At 49.2% G+C, this 20,563-nt stretch overlaps 1 protein-coding gene across 1 annotated transcript in view; it reads right to left on the reverse strand.

Annotated features, from left to right (window-relative positions):
* The window catches only part of Dock1 (dedicator of cytokinesis 1), a 510,172-nt gene extending 493,702 nt beyond the window's left edge, over window positions 1-16,470 (reverse strand). The window contains exon 1 of the mRNA XM_052196505.1: window positions 16,308-16,470. Within this exon, the coding sequence (XP_052052465.1) occupies window positions 16,308-16,353 (46 nt within the window). The 5' untranslated portion in view covers window positions 16,354-16,470. The remainder of the gene's footprint in view (window positions 1-16,307) is intronic.
* Window positions 16,471-20,563: the final 4,093 nt, after the last annotated feature.

Here is a 20,563-nt window from a genome sequence, read left to right on the forward strand (position 1 = left end):
GAAACTAAGACAGGCCCTGCACCCTCAACACCTCACAGGCAAAGGGTTTGGGGCCACCAAGATAGCAATATACTCTAAATGCTGATTACAGACAGCTCAATGGGGACTCCTGAGATTTGAGGTTTAATGCCTTTACACTTTCTATATTGTTTACATTCTTTTCATAACTAGGAAAATATAGTATTAGAAAATAATGGGAATTGTTCTAAAAAAGATTCTGAGTGCCAGAGAGATGATTCAGTGGGTAATGTGACCATCACACAAGCATGAGGCCTGAGTTGAGAGCCCCAATAACAAACAATATAAAGAAAAAGCCAGATGTGGTGTTAAACATCTATAACCGCAGCACTGGGGAATAGAGAGAGACAGGCAGACCTAAAGTTCTCGCTGGCCAGCCAACCTTGCAAATCAGTGTGAGCTCTAGGTTCAGTAAAAGGCTCTGTCTCAAAAAACATAATGGAGAGTGATGAAGGAAGACTCTGGTATCAGTCTCTACTCGCACCCATATGTGCACACATGCGCATACAGACACACAATGCACACAGACCCTAAGGTCATAAGCAGGTGTGAGCAATGTGAGGCCCACAGGCTAAAGAGTGCCCAGAAGCTATGACTAGTCTTCATTTTCTCACCGCTGAGATTAAAGTGTCTAGGTGCACAGCAGTTACTAATCAGAAGTTCACAATATTGTGAGCCTCCTTCACCTCCATCGACTTCTGAAATATTTTCATCCCTGTAAAGGAAAGGGATGGTTAAGTAATCATTTCCTCCATCCCTGGGAACCCACTAATCTGTTTGTCTATGGCTTTGCCTGTTGTTAATAACACACACCAGTCAGGAGGTGGTGGCGCAAGCCTTTAATCCCAGCACTTGGGAGGCAGAGGCAGGCGGATTTCTGAGTTCGAGGCCAGCCTGGTCTACAGAGTGAGTTCCAGGACAGCCAGGGCTACACAGAGAAATCCTGTCTCCGGGGGGGAAAAAACAAACAAACAAACAAACAAAAACAAAAAAAAATAACTCATACCAGCAGAGTCCTGCAATGTACATCCTTCTGTGACCAGCTATGGTCTCGCAGCATTAATGTTTGCAAAGTTCATTCACACTGGACCATAAGTTGGGTGCCTCGCTCCTTTTGATGACTCAGTAATATTTCATTGTTTTATCCACTCATCAAAGGTGGACACTTATTCGTGTTCCCTTCTGAGTATTGGGAGCAGAACCACTGTCAACAGTTTCATGTATCTTTTAAGCTGCTATTATTTCTATAGGAAACATACTCATGGTTTGGGGGGGCGGGGATTAGTTCCTACAGAACTTCTATATTTTTTAAGTAACTGGCAAACTGTTTTTATAGGTATAACATTTTCTGACAGTATCATCTGTCAGTGACTATATTAGTGCCCCAAGCACCCTGGATTGTGTCTCTTGGTATGCAAAGTCTAGCACGCTTATCAAATGAACTGGACAAGGAAAGCAGCCCATCTCAGTTGGAACAGAGGCTGCTGCTAACTGTCCCTTGTAGCCGTTTAATGTTTGGCATTACAAGACGCTTTGGCATCGATTCTCTCCTTTGACACCTGTCTTTTCATCACATTTGGGGCAGGAAAAGCCAGAGGCAGAACTTCCACTGACAGATCATCTGAGACCACAGACACGTTTGAGCCACACTGTGGAGCCGGAGCAGGACTCAGCTGGCATCCGCTTCTGCGTTCATTCACCTTCCTTCTAGTCATTACTGGATGGAGAAGTCTTTTATCTTCAAAAGAGACTTGAAAAATAGCCTTGTATCAAGCAATAGTGGGAGAAATTCTAAGACCATCAAGCAATAGTGGGAGAAATTCTAAGACCATAAAAATCCCAAAAATGCAAGTGATGGTCCCAATTTACCAAGAGAACATCTGAGCTATAAAAATATGGCTCACTGTACCCACCCCATATGTCCACTCATTCAAACAGCTGAGACACAGGAGAGGGAAGGGAGCTTTGAGGTCACTGCCCCAGACATCTACTAGGCCAATCTGTGGGTCCCAACACAAGCCTGGAAGCAGCAACACAAGTCATGTAAAACACACACACACACACACACACACACACACCTCCAGTCTCAGGGCTGTTGAGATAAAAAGCTGTCCCTTCAACTATACACATGGACCACATCACATGTTGGGAACAAAGGAAAGGATCTACACAGCCCTGGCTGTGGAGCAGGGGACACTGGGATTGAAGGAGAAGTGAATTGTGGTACTGCAGAGAGCAACATAGGAAGGCCTCGCTTCACAAGCTGGGTGGGAAGACAGGGGTGAGCCTAGAAAACCAAGCCAGGTAGAAACAAAGAGCATGTCTGGACAGCCAAAGAAGCCGGAGAAAACGCACTGTGGCTTATCAGACCACAGGACATTAAGCTCCTCAGAGCCAGGGGTCTAGCAGACCACTGAGTCTGTGGGTAAAAACATCAGAAGTCACCTTGAGGCTCACAGGCCAAGTTTCCTCCTTCCTGTGAGTCCCTGAAACTGCTCCAACCCCAGGTCCTCCATCCCTGTAGCCTCACCAGGTTAGTCCTCAAGGCAGCACCCCACCAAGAACGATGCAAGGGTTCTCAGTGGCCCGAAATGAGGGCTAAACAACCCAACATGCACTCTCGCTGTTGAGAAATGGGCAGCCAAACACACAAGACAGAAAGGACTTGAAATAAATTGTACTAAGTTAATAGAAGTGAGGCAATTTGGAAGAAAAATAATCACATTTTCCTCCTGCTAAATCATTATTTGCCTCTGGTAAAGTCAATTATGTTAAAGAAAATAAGTTATTATTTTAGAAAAATAAAAAAAGAGGCTTAGAAAGTTCTTTTATTTCTACAAATAAAACTCTGAGCATTCCCTGGCATGGTGGTTGGTACACACCTTTAATCCTAGTCAGTACTCAGGAGGTAGAAGCAAACAGATCTCTGTGAGTTCAAGGCCAACCTGGTCTACACAGTGGGTTCCAGGACAACCAGAGCTGCACAATGAGATCCTGTCTCAAAAAACAAACTCTGAGCATGACTGTGTGGGACACTGGAGATTGACTGGCTTGAGAACACGTACAGGAAATACAGGCCTGGCTGGTTGGTCCCCAGCTCATCATCAGAGATCTAACAGCCAGAAAACTCAGACAGGTGGCATAGCTCAAGCAACGTTACCAAGACCTGACTTTGTTCCCCACTACCCACACGATAGAAAGAATGAACCTACTGCCACAAGTTGTCCTCTGACCTCCACATAACGCACAGTGGCACACACACACATGCATACATAAAATAAATGTAATTTAAAGACAAAAGTTTAGGGACTGGAGAGATGGGTCAGCAATTAAGAACACATAATGCTCTTCCAGAAGATTTGGGATCATTGGATGGGGCAAGGCAGGAAAGCCAGCAGCCGTGGATGAAACTTCATCTTGTGGACACATCAGGACAGCTGCCCATATAAACTCACGGGGGTTATGGCAGCATATACAAGACATGGACATATCTGTGGAACATTTTCTTGACAACTCATTTGATGAAGGGAGGGCCTAGCCCACTGTGGGCTGCGCCTAAACAGGTTGTCCTGAGCTATAAAGAAAGACAAATGAGCAAGCCAATAAGCTGCACTCCTTCACCATCTCTGCTTCAGTCCCTGGCTCCAGGTTCCTGCCCTGAATTCCTGCCCTGACTTCCCTCAGTGATGAACTTTGACTGAAGTGTAAGATGAAATAAACCTTTCCCTCCTCGAGTTGCTTTTGGTCTTGGTGTTGATCTCAATGACAGAAGAAATAACTAGAACATAGTGCAAGGTTGGTGGCACAGAGAAGACACTTCCTGACAGTGAGAGCAGCAGGAGCAGCAGGAGTAGCAGGAGCAGAAGGAGCAACAGCAGCAGGAGTAGCAGGAGCAGCAGGAGCAGCAGCAGGAGCAGCAGCAGGAGCAGCAGCAGGAGCAGCAGCAGGAGCAGCAGGAGCAATAGGAGCAGCAGGAGTAGCAGGAGCAGAAGGAACAACAGCAGCAGGAGTAGCAGGAGCAGAAGGAGCAGCAGGAGCAGCAGGAACAGCAGGAGCAATAGGAACAGCAGCAAACATGTCAGAGCTCGGCTATCTTCCCCCAGAAACACTTAGCAATGACTAAGACATCTGGGGGAATTTCCCACCCAGAGACAGAAAGTAATACTGGATTCCTGGGTAAATACTGTAGAGTATTCTTAAGGCTCGGGAAAGCTCTTGAGACAAAGACTGACCCAGCCCAGGAAGTGAGAAGTGTCCAGGCTGAGTACCCTGCTTGGTATGAGTTAGCTCCTGGTGATCCCAGAGTGTTTCCCTGAGGTAGAAAGTTCCATCATCCATGCGAAGCACAGGCGGTGTACAACCTGAGAAACAAGGAGGCTGAGGGGACACCCTTAAAGGGTGGGGTACAGAAGCCAGGCTATAGGGTCTGCCAGCAGAAGTTTCTTCCATGTTCCATCTTTCAGGCAGCATAAGCTCCCTGTGTGGACAGTGCAGGAAGAGCTGGGTCCATCCTCCTCAGATGTAGACAGCTGGCTCCCGGCCTGAGCTGTGAAGACTGTGTCCCAGCAGCAGAGGTCCATCCCCAGCACTGCCTGTGGGGATTCCGGTAAAGGAAATGAAGCTCCAAGAGCCCAGGGAGACACACCTGCTGCCTCCCATCCTGCCTGTCCCCTCCTCATTCTGTCCTCCCCCTCAGGGTCTGGGGACTCAGAATCATTCGCAATAGGTCTTCAGCCTTCCCTCACATCTGTCCCCACAGCCTGGCTCAGAGCAAGAGGATAATCAGGGCAGACATGACAGCCCTACAAGCTGGAAGCTGAGCAGAATCAGGCACAAAGTTGCCAAAGCAAGGACGACAGGACATGGGGCCACCATGAAAACAGGTAACACCCATAGTTTATTACTGATCACCCAGAAATCCCCAAAGCCCCAGAAGCCAATAAGAATTCACTCAGTGGCAGAACCCCAACCTGAGTAGAGAGCAGAGTCCCTGCATCAGACATGTCCACACCCCAGTGCCACTGTATCTACAGACTCAACAAGATTCCTGGGTGTCACCCAGAACTGTGCAGGGTGAGGTCTGGAACATACATGAGCCACTTACTTGTACCTGTCTGTCCACATCACTGCATCCAATTTTCTGCCACAACATTGGCTTTGATGGATTCAGATAGGGGACTGTGCCAGAATATGGGACCCAGAAGGATACCTCTGAACCACCAGTACCAAAGAGAGCTGAGATACAAAGAGAAAGTGAGGGAGGAGGTGGGATGGGGAAGGGAGGGAAGGAGGGAGGGAGGGAGGGAGGGAGGGAGGGAGGACTGGAGTGAGGCAGGGAGGGAGGAAAGAAAAAAGAAGGAAGGGAAAAGGGAAGGAAGGAAAAAAGAAAGGGGGACAGGAAGGAGGAGGAGAAGGGAGAGAGGGGAAAAGGTCAGGGAGAAAGGAAGCAGTGAAGGGAGAAGAAACTGAACAGAAAGGAAGGGAAAAGAAGAGGAGACAGGGGAGAGGAAGAGGAGAAACAGAACAGAAAAGTATAGTGAGGAGAGGGGAAGGGGGAAGTGTGAAGACAGAAGATGGAGATGAAGGTGAGGAGGAAGGGGAGGAGGAGAGGAAGAAGAGGAGGGAGGGGAGGAGGGGAGGAAGAAGGTAAGTAGGAGGAAAGAAGAGAAAAGAAAGAAGAGGGAAGGAAGATAGGGAGGAGTATGAGGAGGAAGGAGAGAAGGGAGAGAAGGAAGGGAGGAGGGAGAGGAAAAGGGGTAGGAGATGGGAAGGGAGGAGGGAGGTAGCTACTGAAAGAACAGTTTTCTTTCAATCAGCACAGTTCTCCCCATACTAGAGTGTTCTGTGCCCCACCTCCAGCATGACCACCTAACACTATTAAGAGGTTCTCCTGGGGGACCTTGACAACCTTTTCTGATACACACTCCACAAATATAAGAGTTACTTCAGAATACAGATTCCAGGAAGTAACAAGACAATAGCCAGCACTTAGAAAAACAGGCAATTCTCCCACAAAGGTTTCACTGAGACTAAAAGAAGTCTACACGTGCTCTCTCCAGGGGCACACTCGGAAGCTGCAGGAGCAATACAGAAAAGATGCTTGGCAAGTTTGCTTCATGGACTCAGCACCTTGGGATCATCTTGAAGCCCACAGACACCAAACATGGCCTCAGTTCTCAGCTGCATCTCTTCCCATCTCTGGGGAAAGTAAACAATGGCTTACCATTGAGTTTCAAAAATAAAACGGTAAAAAGCACATACAAACTGATCATGGTCAGTGATGCTAAAGGGCCCATTCCAATCCACACTCATAGAAACTAAGTGTCAACAGGAGCGGGTGGACGGGACTACCAACTTCTGGGCTCACACTTCGGCTGTGGTCTGGCAGAGAGCTGTGAGCCGCCTGTGTGACACCAAGGTAAAGCAAACTTTAATTGTATGAAGCTAGCAGAATGAACTGTCCAGCCAGAAGCAGGCAGACAGATCCTTGTGAGTATAAGGACCAGCCTAGTCTATGTATAAAGTTCCAGGCTAGCTAGGGTTACATAGTGACAGCCTAGATCAAACAAAAAAAAAAAGAGAAAAAAAAAAGAAAAAGAAAAAGAAAGAAAGGAACAAAAAGACAACATAATAGCAGAATCTTTGAGGGAGCAGCCAGCAAGCAGTCAGATGCAGAAAGGAAATCATGACTGTTACATTTCTCTACATGCTTATCTAATGTGAACCTGTTAAACAAATCATTTGGGATGGCACAAGAATTGTGTCAAGGTAATGGCAAATCACAGCTTTAAACAGCACCTGGTAAAGGCGGAGGGACACTTTCGAGAGACACATTCAAGCTATACCCTATACTTTTATGGTCCCCTGGCAAACCAGAAAGAACTAGAGCCATTCACCCCAACTCAGTAATACCTTCTAGAGCTCACCCAGCTTCGCCTCTCACTCCCATGAGAGAAGCTGTCAAAGCTACAAAACAATGACTAAACAAAACAAACAAGAAGTACCCCAGTGTCCCCAGCACTCAGAGAGAGGAAGCCTGAGGATCAGGAGTTCCAGGTCATCTTCAGCTACTTAGAGACTTTGAGGCTAGCCTAGGCTGCACAATGAGGTCAGCAAACATAAACCTTGTCTCAAAAGGCAACTACCAAAAAATGAATAACTCCACAACAAGGTTCTCTGTGCCTCCAAAATTGAGAGTGTTTAATTGTCATCCACCACACGCTAAGCACCAAAGGTATCCACAAGAAAATGTAACTTGCTGTCCTGTCTGGGAGAAGCCACTTGCCTGCTGAAGGCGGAGGGTGCTAGTGTGGATGTTCCCAGATTCCCTCTTGTGTGTGCAGCTGTGGTGACTTACTTGGTGGGCCCAGAGTCAGTATGGCTTCAAAATTATCACAAAATTGAAGGCATTTATTTGTCCCAAGGCCAGTCCCTTCCCTGCCCCTTTAGCTCTCCTGTAACTCAGTGGTACCAGATCACTGAGAGCCTTGTGAGGCTGCCTAGGGGAGAGAAGCCAGGCTCCCACTGCAGTATGTAGGGCAGTCCCTGGAATCAGGCAGTCAGCAGCCCAAGCACAGTAGCAAAGGTGCAGTCCCAGCACCAAAGGCCATCCCTGTCACTGCTGCAGAGCTGGGATTCAGGAAGCACAGTGCAGCTGTCTCCTGTCACAAAAACACACCTTCTGAGAACCGGGAAATGAATCTGAGCAGGGTGTGTGTGCACCTAGGCCCAGTGAGGCTTAAGAAAAACAACAGCACCGAATACAGTTCATATTCAGGTCTAAAACCGCAGGAGCGCACTGTTCTGGCACGTTCCAGGCTGACCCAAGGACATTTCATCTGCCACATCCCTCCAGGAACCTTACCGGGAAGAACAAAACAAAGCCCAAGGGCTATGAAGACAAAGGAAGCTCAGCTGAGTCTTGAGGTACACTGCTGAGGGCTGGGTTGTGAGCCCCTATGTCTGAAGGCTGGAGTTACAACTTCACTTTAAAACCTATTATGCTCTTTTCTGTTGCTGTGATAAAACATGACCAAGAAGACCTATAGAAGGAAGAGTCTATTTGAGCTTGTAGTTCCAGAGAGACAAAAGTCGATCCCCAAAATGGCATGGCAGCAAACAGACACGGCAGTTGGGAGAGCAAGCTGAAAGCTAGCGTCTTCAATCCCAAACAAAAAGCAGAGAGAGAACAAACTAGAAGAAGGAAGAAGCCTCTGCTCTCAAAGCCTACCTCATATACTTCATCCAGCATGGCCACACATCCTGAGCTTCCCCAAGGAGCAGCACTATGGGGGACACTCTCACTCAAAGCACCACAGAGCCTGAGGATGGAACTAGGGGTGAAGGGGGAGGCAAGGCAATTCATCAGGTGGCTAGGATAAAACAAGGTTCGCAGGAAAAGCCCCCAATTCAATAGGTCTAGGATCATTCATTAAAAGGAGGAGAGGTTAGGACACACACACCAGAGTAAGATGGGGTGAAGATGACAGTCTGCAAGTCAAGCAGACGGCTTTGTCATAACAACCCCACTAAACTAATATAAGTCCTGGGTCCATCAGTCTTCATAAGAGCCCCAAGATCTGCCCGCCATGCCAGCAAGAGCCAATCCATAGCAGTGGTTTTGGTCCCTGTAACTCTATACTTCCAAACTGCCTGACAGAGCATTAGCTCCTGTGAACCCCACATCAACTAGCATTCTCCCCACTTTTGGGAGAGGTGCAAAGGAGGCTGGGAAAAGGCTCAGAGGCTTGCCACAGTCACCTGTGACATCTCCATCTTAAAGATGTCAAGGTCTCATTAGGAAGCTGTGTACAGGGGGCTGCAGCTGACAGTGCTTGCCGGCAACCTGTCAGGGCTAAACGCCGACTCTGATGAGCACCTCCTCTCTTTGCTGGTTTCTCAAGCCTACATATGCCTAGGAAGAAGGAACCTCACTTGAGGAACTGCGTCCATCAGGCGGTCCTGTGGGCACATCTACGGGGTACTTTCTTGATTTCTGGTTGATGTGAGAGGGCCCAGATCTCTGTGGGCAGTGCTGTCCCTAGGTAGTGGGCCTAGGCTGTCTAAGAAAAATAGCTGAGCAAGCCAGCTACTCTGCTCTGCTCCTGCCTCAGTTTCCTTGGATGATGGGCTATAACCTGTAAGCCAACTTAACCCTTTCCTCCCCAAGTTGCTTTTGGGCACAGCAACAGAAAGCAAACTAGTGCAGCAGGTCTCCCAAGAGCTTCTCAGCACACTGAAACAATTGCAGAAGTGATCAATTGTGTGGATCCATGAGGCATCCATAGCTTGGTGACACACTGACTGCTGATCCTACAAGGCTGGCCACGCATACTGTGCCACACCCTCCCTGCTGTCCCTTCAGACTAACAACTACCCTTTCATGAAAACACGAACAATTCTCTCTTTCCTGTTGGTAAATAAAATATTACCTTTATACCGTCTCGACATTTATTTTATTTTAGTTGGGGTAGGGGAACACATGTATCATGGTATACACAGAAGTCAAAGTGCAACTTGCAGGAGTTGGTTCTTTCCTTCCTCCATGGGAGTCCAGGGCATCAAACTCAGATCCTCAAACAGAAAGTACCTTTAGTCACTAGGGCCCCACCCTGAATAACTTCTCAAGTCAGTGGCCCTGCTCCTGCTGTCCCTCACTGGAGCACCTCCACCATCATCAGCCAGCTGCATGCTGGCCTCCACACATACATGACACACAGACATCGGAGAATGGCTACCCTGGGGAGACACAAACTCCAGCCATACTGAAACACTGATGCTCCAGTCAGCCTGGGTAAAGGGGACAGCGACAACAGCAAAGACAGGAAGGATAGAAAGGAAGTGACACATGGCTGGTAAAGGTAGTCTGTGCAGCCAATGTGGTAAAGTTTCTTTTAAAAGCTAAATAGCCAGGACTGCAGAGGAGGCTCACAGTAAAATGCTTGCACCAAAGCATGGGGACCTGGATGTGGGCTGTGGTACCCACACGAAGGCCAGGCACAGTGGTGTGCACCCGTAAGTACAGCAATGAAGGGAGGGGACGGGAACAGAGGGATTCCTGATTCCTATAGCTCGGCAGCCAGTCTGCCTAGTTAAATGGTGAATTCCAGTTCTAGTCAGAGACCCTGCCTCAAAACACAAGCTGGAGAGTGAAAGGAAAAGGCACCTGACATTGACCTCTGGCACCACCCTTCTCTCTCAAAATGGGAAGAAAAGGAATAGGCACATTGTCCATCTACCACAGGACTCAGCAACTGCATTCCTGGGTATCTCCCTTCCCACCCCAACACAAACACACACACACATACACACATACACACATACACACATACACACACATACACAGAGAGAGGGGGGGAGAGGGAGGGAGAGAGACGGGGAGAGGGAAAGAGAGAGAAAGAGAGGGAGAGGGAGAGGGAGAGGGAGAGGGAGAGGGAGGGAGGGAGGAAGGGAGAGAGAGAGAGAGAGAGAGAGAGAGAGAGAGAGAGAGAGAGAGAGAGAGAGAGAGAGAGAGAGAGAGAGCAGCAACAGCCAAAACATTCAGTAGGAGGGAGGGAACTAGACGACAGACACAACAACCTGGTGGACCAAAGACTGAGAAGCTACTGAGTACAGAAGGCCAGTGGGAGCTGCCTATTATAGGAGTCCATTTGAAGTGCATAAGTCTAGCCACAGAACAAACTAACAATTGCCAGGTCTTGGGAAGCGTGCTATGGAAGTAGCAGTGGCTGCTAACGGACAGCATGAGGAACCTGGGGACACTGAAGCTTGACTGTACCAACATCGGGACCCTGCCTCAGTGACTGTACAACCAGTCTGGTGGGAAGCAAACTGACAAAGTGAGTAAAAGATCCCTTTGTGTTACTATTTTTTTTTTATGACTGCATGTGGCCATATTGCTTGAAAAATACCAACTTTAATGAAGGGGGGTAAAGAGAAAGAGAGAAAGAAAAGGAGAGAGGGCAGAAGGGGAGGGGGAAGGAAGATGGGAGGGAGGAAGGAGGGAGGGAGGGAGGATGGGGGAGCTCAAGTACTACTGAAAAAACTGCTGGGTTTCCTTATATCCGCCCAGAGAACTCAGCTCTACTCTGTTCCCTGCCTTCACTGCCTGCAGCCACAGAAGTGACCCAGAACCAGCCTGAAACTGATTCCCACACCCTAACACAATCTTGTTCAGACAGGTAATTTTCTAGAGTGATGGTAAAACAATACATTTAAAACATTTGAGTTTCAAAGTAAAGCCGGATTTGGAGAAATATAATCCGTGCCCTAGTTCCGTTTGTTTTTTTTTTTTTTCCTGCAGCTCCAGTGAATGAAATGTGTGTGTTCCTACTTATGATCCAATCTAATGTTTTATCCCTAAGCAGAAGCCTGGGTAATGAAAGAGGCCTCTACCTCCCCGCTCTCCCCTGCCCTCCTAGGGGTCTCTGAATGTTCCAATCTTTGAAGCAAAGACCAAGCCAACATGAACACACCCCATGTTTCAAACTGACCAAACAGGATTTTAAGAATCACTTGCCTGGGCCACAGAGTTAGGCCATCCTGAGCAATGTAGTAAGATTCTCTCTTAAAAAATAAAATAAAAAATAAAATCACCTTTGCAGAAAATCAATTTCCCAGGAACTATGGGGGTTCCATCTAAGTAAGAAGTCACTCATCACTACACCACCCCGTCCCCCTTCTCTCCCTCCTTCGCCTTTGGCATTTTGACTTTTTTCAAGATAGTCTCACTATGTACCTCTGACTGTCCAAGAACTCACTATGTAGCCCAGGCTGAGCAGAAACTCACAGAGATTGCCTGCCTCTGCCTCCCAAATGCTGGGATTAAAGGCGTGTGCTACCACTCCCAACTTCCTCATTACAATTCTTAAAGCTGTACCTTTTAAAATAATGAATAAAAGTGAAGGCCCTCAAGAGACGGTGAAAGGCGCTAAGAGTTGTGACCAGAGTTTGATCCCCGGAACCCACACAGTGGAAGGGAAGAAGCAACTCCTGCAAGCTGTCCCATGGCATGCACATCTGCACCATGCATGGTACCTGTGTGCATGTATGCACACACAAATAAATATAAGAATGTTTTCCTAAAAGTAAAACAACAGCAAGAGCCAAGGATAATATAAGGTGTCTACCTTCCCAATGCCCTATTCCTCCTGGGGATCTTTACCTGAAAGAGGAGGGTAAGGACTACTGGGCTCACTGTCTTCCCTGCACCTAACAGAGCTCACGGACAGGAAACTCCTGATCCAAGTCGCTGTCCACATCATAGGCTGTCTTTCTACTACTGCTGTAACAAACTATCCCAGTTAGATCGCCTAAAGCTTACCCAAGTGCATGGGTCCACACTTCTGCAGCCAGAGGCTGAGGAGCTGTGGGTTTCAAAACAGAAGCCGGGTCAGCAGGGTTCCCAACAGGGGGCTGCAGGAGGAATCTCCTTCCAAGCTCATTTGGGGTGTTTACAGAATCATACAGTTTTATGAGACCGCACTGCCTGATAGTCCTTAGCTTTCTGGGGCCTTGGTCTAGTCCCTGCAAGGGAACCCCTATGTCTCCTGGCAGCTGTTCATCAAGTTCTTCTGTGGCATGGAACCTAGCTTCCCATTCAGCTCCCTTTCCCACTCCCTCTGCCAATAACAGCCAGCCAAGCTCCCAGAGCCCATGTGACCCCTATCCCAAACTTATGCTCAATCACATTGCAAAGCCTCTCTTCCGTATTAGCATATCACAACTCACAGGATAGAGATCAGGCTGTGCGTAGGGTATGGCCCACCTTCCACAACTGTGAGCACACTGTCTCCAGGTATGCCTCTAGCCCATGCTGAAGCTGTCAAACAGGATCCATCAAAACGTATTAATTCTAGAACACAGGACCCTGTCATGTCTGGGATGATGAAAAAAAAAATCATCTAGCCAAGCCGTTGGTGTGAGAGCTAAATCAAAGTTTACACCTGCGTGAAGAAGCCAATGCCCTACACACAGCCCACCAAAGCAAACCCAAGAGAGGTGGGGAAACCCAGCTGACAACCTTCACAAGCAGCAGCCCCACAAAATGAAACATGGGGACCCCCACTTCCTGCCCTGGCAAGAGCCACACATCAGCCCTTCACTCTCATGCCGATTATCTGGAATAAATAAATAAATAAATAAATAAGTGCAGCATCTCATTTATAGACAATGCTTTTAAGAGTCCCCAAGCCCATCTGAACAATGAGCTGTGATTCATGTTTCCAAAAAACGATGGCGTTTGATCATTTTCCTTCTCCCTTGTGATTCATTCACGGGCCAAGTGGCTGGAGTGGAAGCAGGGTCCACCCACCAGAGCCTCGGGAGAGAAACACAGGCCTGTTGTTAAGGCTACCAAAGAGAAGGCTGAGGTTAGTGTGGGGGGAATCTGTTGTAACTTTCCCTTAGAGATAGACAGTCAATCAGCCTGCACACAAGAACGTACATCCTCCCCAGTGAGCATCTGCCCTGTGAGCCGCTAGGATCCTCCCAGGTCAAATGCAGAGAGCTGGGGTGCTCCATGACTCCACCCTCGACTTCCCCTCACTCGGACACATGGAGATGCGAATGGTCAAGGTGCCTTCTGATGCCTGTTACATCCAAGCTCGGCTGTCTTATTCCAGCCTGGTAAAGAGAGACGCACATCCACTTTCTCCTACATCAGACAGCCTTTCACACTTTTGCTAGAATTTCCTGGCAAAACCATCCATCACCTGGACCGACGGTTCTCAACCTGTGAGCATGGCCCCAGGCTGGATGGAGGGGGTGTGTGCCACATATCAGATAGCCTGCATATCAGATATTTACATTATGATTCATAACAAGAACAAAATCATAGTTGTGATGTAACCACAAAATAATTTTATGTTGGGGAGGGGGTTTGTCACCACAACATAAGGAACTGGATTAAAGGGTCACAGCATTAGGAAGGTTGAGAATCAATTTACTAGTTCTCCTTTGAGAACTTTCTGAAACAGTTTTGAGATGAATGCATTAGGAAACGACTTGATGTTAGAAGTCACATCCTAGAGTGCTTTCGGGAGGCTATGTGGCCTGAGACAACCACAGCCTCTCTCGGGCTGCTTGCTTCCCGCCTCTGGAGGGAGACCCTCCTGACCCTACACAGGAATGCTCCCTCATCTTCTCCAGGTAAAGCCACACTACAGAACTGCAAAAGGCTCACTGAAGGCAACATCCAGGCCTCTAGGGGAACTAGACACTACAGCAAAATGTAATGACACCACCACCCTACCCCACACCCCAGCACTGGATCTCTCTCTCTCTCCAATGAAGCCCCTATACCCAACAAAGGAATTCACAGGGCTTCCAATGCTAAGCTAAACCTGCAGGTTTTCTTGGCCTTTTGCTTAGAAAATAATGACTTTTTTCTTTTTGAGATAAGATTCCATGTAGCCCAGGCTAGCCTCAAACTTACTATGCTGCAGAGAATGAGCTTCAACTTCTGCTCCTCTTGCCTCAACCTCCCAAGTTCCTATTTTCCCAGTATGCACCATACTACCACCTTGCACTACAAACTGGTTTGGGACTAAACCACCACCACCACCACCAGCAGCAGCAGCAGCAGCAGCCCCCAAACCATCTTCTTTCCTATCTACAACACTCTTTCCCAAGGCTGCTGAGGTCTCCAGGCTGACTATTCCTTTCTCTCAAATGTCAACAGTCTTCCAGCTTAAAGGGAGTAGGGGAAGAAGACTCACCAGGTGTGAGGGCAGGGGGCATGTCTTTAAACCTAGCACTCAAGAGCTAGAGACAAGTAGACTTCTGTATGAAGCCAGACCAACCAGGGCTACATAGTGAAACTCTGTCTCAAAAAGATAACAAAAATCAAAGAAATAGACTCTCCTACCCACTAACCACAAGCCCTGGTGGCAGCTGCCCCAGAACAGGGATGAATGTGAACCCACAATTGCCAGGGTTCAAACCCAGAGCGTTCCTATTACCATGCTGCAAGGTTAAGTACAAGCAGCAACATTCTCCACTACCCGAGAGTCCTCTGCTGGTCCCTCCTTCCTCACTGCGCCCTGACCATCTTCTGACCCGTTTCTGCTTGCTCCTGCTCCTCTTCTAGCTGTTCTTTGAACAGTCCTGGGCAACCCTGGGGAGAAAACCCCCATTGCTCCCACACCCTGAAGTCATCCTAAGTAGGATCCTCCCTGCAAATTAGATAGATGGGTCTCTAAGAGCCTAGCTCTGCCATGAGCCTCAGAAAGGTCCGCCAAGTACAGGTGGAGCTCAGTCCCAGAGTTCACAAAGCAGGGAAAGTCCTGTGTGGGGGCCTAGAGTGGAGGTAGGGGCCCTAGGCTTCCCCAGCCCTGTCCCCATGGCCACCATTGCCTACTTGTTACAGAAATAAGTAACAGGAGTTCAAAGGAGGGACTCAGCCTTGTAGACTGCAGTCTCCGGGAAGCTTCCAAAGACAGCGGGCTAGGACATGAACTAGGCCTGCAAGACGGTGCTGAAGGCAAGCCTAGAACAGACAGCTGCTGAGAAAGTGCCCCTAGGCAGCCCTTAGGGTGGAAGGCAGCAAGTTCCCCTAAATGCTTGCTTGCAAATCAGAGAGAGCCTCTGCTCAGGTAAGACTGGGCGTCAGAGGATCCTTAGGGAAAGAGAGAAGGAGCCTAGAAACAGAACAGTCAGATCTGGAATGCCAGCGAGCCCTGAGGCCCAGACAGACCTGATTTTTGATGTAGGCTAGCTGCGGGGGAGACAAGGTCTGCAGGGCTCTGGGATTGTCTGGCCACTGAGGCAAGCCGGGCTCCTTGGAATGTGTCTTGAATGAAATTGTAAACTTGCAACCCGACTCCCTCCGCCCGCTAGAGAAGCGACAAAGGCAAAACCAGGTCCCCGCCCTCGAGGTCCGTTTCCAGGGCCCCGGGGACACAGGAGCGCCTGAGTGTCCCCTACCATCCAGGGCGGGAAAGGCGGCACCGACCCAGCCCGGGAGGCGCAGCCACTCCTCACGCGAGAAAAGGAGGCTTCACAGATCCGAGCGCTGCACAATGAAAAGTGTCCACCCGGAGTCCCGGATGCCAAACAGAAGTTTCCCGAAGAAGCCAAAACGCACACAAACAATGACCCCGGGAGCCCCGCGCACACAGGACTACGACATGCGCGGGAATGAGGAGCACGGTGGCCCCCGGAGGGTCCCCGGGTTCCCCCACGCGGGCTCCAGCCCCGGGCGGGCCGGGCTCGGCACCGCGCGGCAACAGGCTGGGCGCCGCGGCGGGGAAGTTGCGCGCGGGGCGGGCGCGGGGCGGCGCGCTGCTCACCCACGCCGTACTTCTCCTCTCGCTTGGTGGGGACCCAGCGCGTCATGGTGGCGCTGGCCGCAGCCCACTGGAGCCGCCGCTGCCGCCGCCGCTGCTCGGGCAGGAAACTCTGCGCCTAGGCCGCCATCTTCCATTCCTTCCCCGCCGCGACAGGATGGGGAGGAAAAAGTTTGCGGCGGAGGCGGTGTCATGTGGGACGGGGCGGGCGGAGCGTCGCGGGCCGGATGGGAAAGGCCGGGAGCGCCGGCGAGAGGCGGGACGGCGGCCGGCTGCAGCCCGCCCCGGCGCGCGTACCCTAGCCCGGCCCGCCGCGTCCCTCGAGGGACCCAGGCCGCTGCCCCGAGCCCACGGACTCCCTGCACGCTGCTACACGCCTCGTGCGGCTCACATCCTCTACTCTTCACTGAACACCGTGCACCTCGCACCTACTAATCTGCACTGTACACTCATTACCCTGCACCCTCTTCTTTGCTCCGCACTCTTCAGGTACCCCGCACTCTACTTTGAACACCAAGCATCTGAGCATCCGGCATCCTGAATCTGCACCCTGCATGGTGCAGAGGCTCTGTCTTTGCGCATGAGTGTATACACACACACATCCTTACAGCCCACCCCACCCCCTACCCCCCACCCCCGGCCTGTACCTAAGACACAAATAGTCAGACACCACACATGTACTCACTGGTGTGAAGTGCGGAAACCCCCATTCTGTCATGGTGTAGAGCGCTGGAGCAGAGCTAGGAGTTCTTCATGGTTCCTTTCATTCATTCAGCAAACACAAAGTGGGCACCCATTTTGCCAGGGTTCTGAGCGCACTGAGCTTGCCTGGTACCTGGTGGGAGCAGTGACACACAGTCAGCACCCGTAAGAGAAGCTTAGGAAAAGACTCTGCAGCCCCTGGGTGCTTCTAACAGGCCAGCTCCCTTTGGGTGTTGAGGGCCTGGAGCTGCACAAAGAGGCTTGCAGCAACTTTGAGGCGTTCAGTAGGAGTTGGGCCTGCAGAAGTGGGGAAAGAGAGGAAGTGGGAAGAGAAAGAAGCCAGTCCAAGCTTAGAGCAGGCAGCTCAGCCTCCTAGCAACTCTAATCTGAAGGAGGCTGGTCTCAGACTCACCCAGTGCCAGCCACCCACGAGTGCACTACTTCCGATGTCTTCAAGGCCTGCACCGAGACACACCCTGAGTTTTCATTAGAATCCAAGAAAAGGTTAAAAGTAAGGGGAGGGGTGGGATGGGACCTCGGGTCCACAGCAATCCATTAGAAGAGGCAAATGAGATTGCATAGTCTACTGTGTGCCCTCTGTCCCTTGCATCCTAGAAACAATGACAAATGCACAGGCCCGGGAGCCTTCAAGGACTAAAGGGATGAAAGTTTAAAGGAATGAAGGCAATATTGTGTAAGATTGCAGGTCAGAGCCTGCGAGGGGCCAACTCATCTAGAATTGGAAAGGTCAGGTGGCCATGGCCACAACCTGCTGTAGAGAGAGCCACCCTGGCCTGGAGCAGGTATGTCAACCCATCCAGAAAGTAGCTTAAATAGCCAGGAGCTCCTGGGTGGAGAAGGTGAGACAGAACCTCCCCTGTTCAAGAAAATGTAGAACTAAGATTTCTAGCAACTCAGCCACCGATTCATTGAAAGTCACAGGCACCTTTCACTGATAAGGAACTTCAGTCCCACAAAAGGAAGCAGCCTAGGCCCACCTCCCACGTGGTCTCCAGCCTTCGCTGAAAGCAGGCAATCAGAAACCTCAAGGGTCCAGGCCTTGAGGGTGTGGCCCAGGGACTCAGACAGCTCCAAGAGAAGCCACTGAAGGTGCTAACCAGAAGTGGGGTGCTCAGAGCTTAGTGTCAAGTGCCTGGCCCACTCTAGGTCAAAAGAATTACCCTGAGAAAACTGTCTTAAGCCTGGACTTCAAGGAGAAGCAGAAATGAGCAAGGGGAAGTAGGAGATTAACTGGATATGCAAGGGGCCTAGGGTGGGCAGGGGTGCTGATTTTTAAGGAAGGGAGAGACCAGTAGGTTTATTCAGAGAACTGACCCACAGAGAAGCTCCTAGATGGAAGGGCTTTCTAGGTCTCCCTGGGATTTTGGAAATCTATGAAGAAAACCAGAAAGATGGATTTTTTATATTATCTTCCATGCCTCATTTCAATTCTGTTTTTGAGGCTTCACATGAGGAAAGATGGCTTGTGTAGAGAACAACTAGGCACCTGAGATTCAACAGTCCTTGAAAACATGCCCTGCTGTGGCCAGCTGTGCAGTCACCCTGGCGCTGCTTCTGCCCGATCCTCCTGTTGCTAAACCTTAAGGTCCTGACGGCCCCACACGTGGTCCAGGACTGCTGATACCAATGTCATGGGACATCCTGAGGCCCTCAAGAGAGTGTGAAGCTATATAAATCAACAACAGACCTAAAGCTGGCTGCCTCCTGTCTCTCGCTCCCTCCATGTTCATTGTTCAATAACCTCATGGTACACATCTTCACTCTGATAAAAAAAAAAATAATGACTGGTACAGGAGGCTAGGGAAATGGATCAGTGGCTGAAAGGCCTGATATGCAAGTTTGGAATTCCCAGCAGCTCTAAAAATAAACCGAACATGGCACCACATACCTGTAACCCAAGATGGGAGGCCAGAAACAGGAGCTCATTGGCCAAGCAGATTAGTCCAACCCATGAGCTCCAGGAATAATGAGAGGCCTAGCCAGCCATTGATGCAAACTTCTACCTGGACATGTGCACACCTACACATACATTTATGTGTGCAGGAGTACACACCTATACATAAACATACACTACATGTATCAGGACTTAATCTGGATTTTGATTTCTTGTAAGAATGCTATACTAAAATAGGCTTACAAATCAGAGTTTCAACTTTCTGTTACATTTTTATTTTATTATGAAGGGGGGGAAATCTACCACGGCATACACGTGGAGGTCAGAAGACAACTTGCTGTAATCAGTTCTCTCCTACCTACCAGATAATATTCTCGGGTCAAGGGTTTGACAGCAAGCAGACTTGCCACATTTCACTACAGACTTACACTCATTTCTCTGGCCTGTAAGTCTTAAAACTTCAGGTGGACCACGGCCATATATTGAAGACAATACGGCTGAGGACTTGTCCGTATGCCCATATTCCTTGAAGCTCAGAGATCGGTCATCACCCATGGGCAGGCATAGGCACATCTTGTGGCTCAAAATATCCCTATCTCCTTGTCCTGTGTGACCACACTGGTTCAGTGTTCGCTGGTTTCCTGAGCCTTGGGATTGTAGCAGTGGCATTTTGAACTCCTGACTCATAGCCACAGATCTCCTGCCAGGCCTCACACCTCTGCCAACTGGCTGCAAGGTCCAGAGCTCCTGAAATCAGTAAGAAATCTCATCCTCAGCTAATGTAACCACAGGGTAGCGAGCCAGGGCTGCAGTATATCTGGAAACCCATAGCCCAGCAGCACAGCAGCACAGCCGAACCATCAGCAGGAGCACAGACTAGCAAACTCCCACTGAAACAGAGGGATGGCAGAATCAGTGATCATCACAACAATATTAGTTTTAAATCTCACTGTGTAGCCTTGGTCAACTTACAACTCAAAATCCTCCTGTCTCAGCCTCCTGAATGCTAGGATTATAAGTGTGAGTACCACTCTGGATTAATTTCATGTGTGAGAGACAGGTTCATGTAGCCAGAGCTGCCCCTCAAATTCACCCTCAAATACAACCAAATGAAGATGGCCTTGGACTCCTGATCCTGCTGCTTCCATCTAAGTTCTAGGATTCTAGACTTTTAATTTGGAATGCCTTTACTATGCAAATCCAGGAGATAAAGTCAGCAAAGTTATGTTCTGGTAGAGATACCAAAAAGCCCCATAAATCAACAGGGCTATTCTGGGAGAAAAACAGATGAAAAGGGTCAAGGAAATGAGGAGTCTATTCACAGATAGAGACCTAAGCATAGCTTGTTTGACAGCTGAAAGGGGAGGGACTGGGTATTGCAGCAGAGGCACCTGGATGTAGGACCACTGACCCAGTGGTAGGTACGAACATCACATCAGACGTGCACTGTGGTACAGTGTCATGAATAAGTGTGACTGTGGACCAAACTTCCAGTTTACAGAAATAGAAGAGACTGGGAAATAATTAAAATAAACATAGAGGGCTGGGGAGATGGGCTCAATAGATATAAGTACTTATTCTGCAAGCATGGGGGTCTGAGTATAAATCAAAATGTTGTTGCTGCTGCTGCTGCTGCTGCTGC

The sequence above is a fragment of the Apodemus sylvaticus genome, chromosome 1 (assembly GCF_947179515.1).
Source record: "Apodemus sylvaticus chromosome 1, mApoSyl1.1, whole genome shotgun sequence".
Taxonomy (NCBI): domain Eukaryota; kingdom Metazoa; phylum Chordata; class Mammalia; order Rodentia; family Muridae; genus Apodemus; species Apodemus sylvaticus.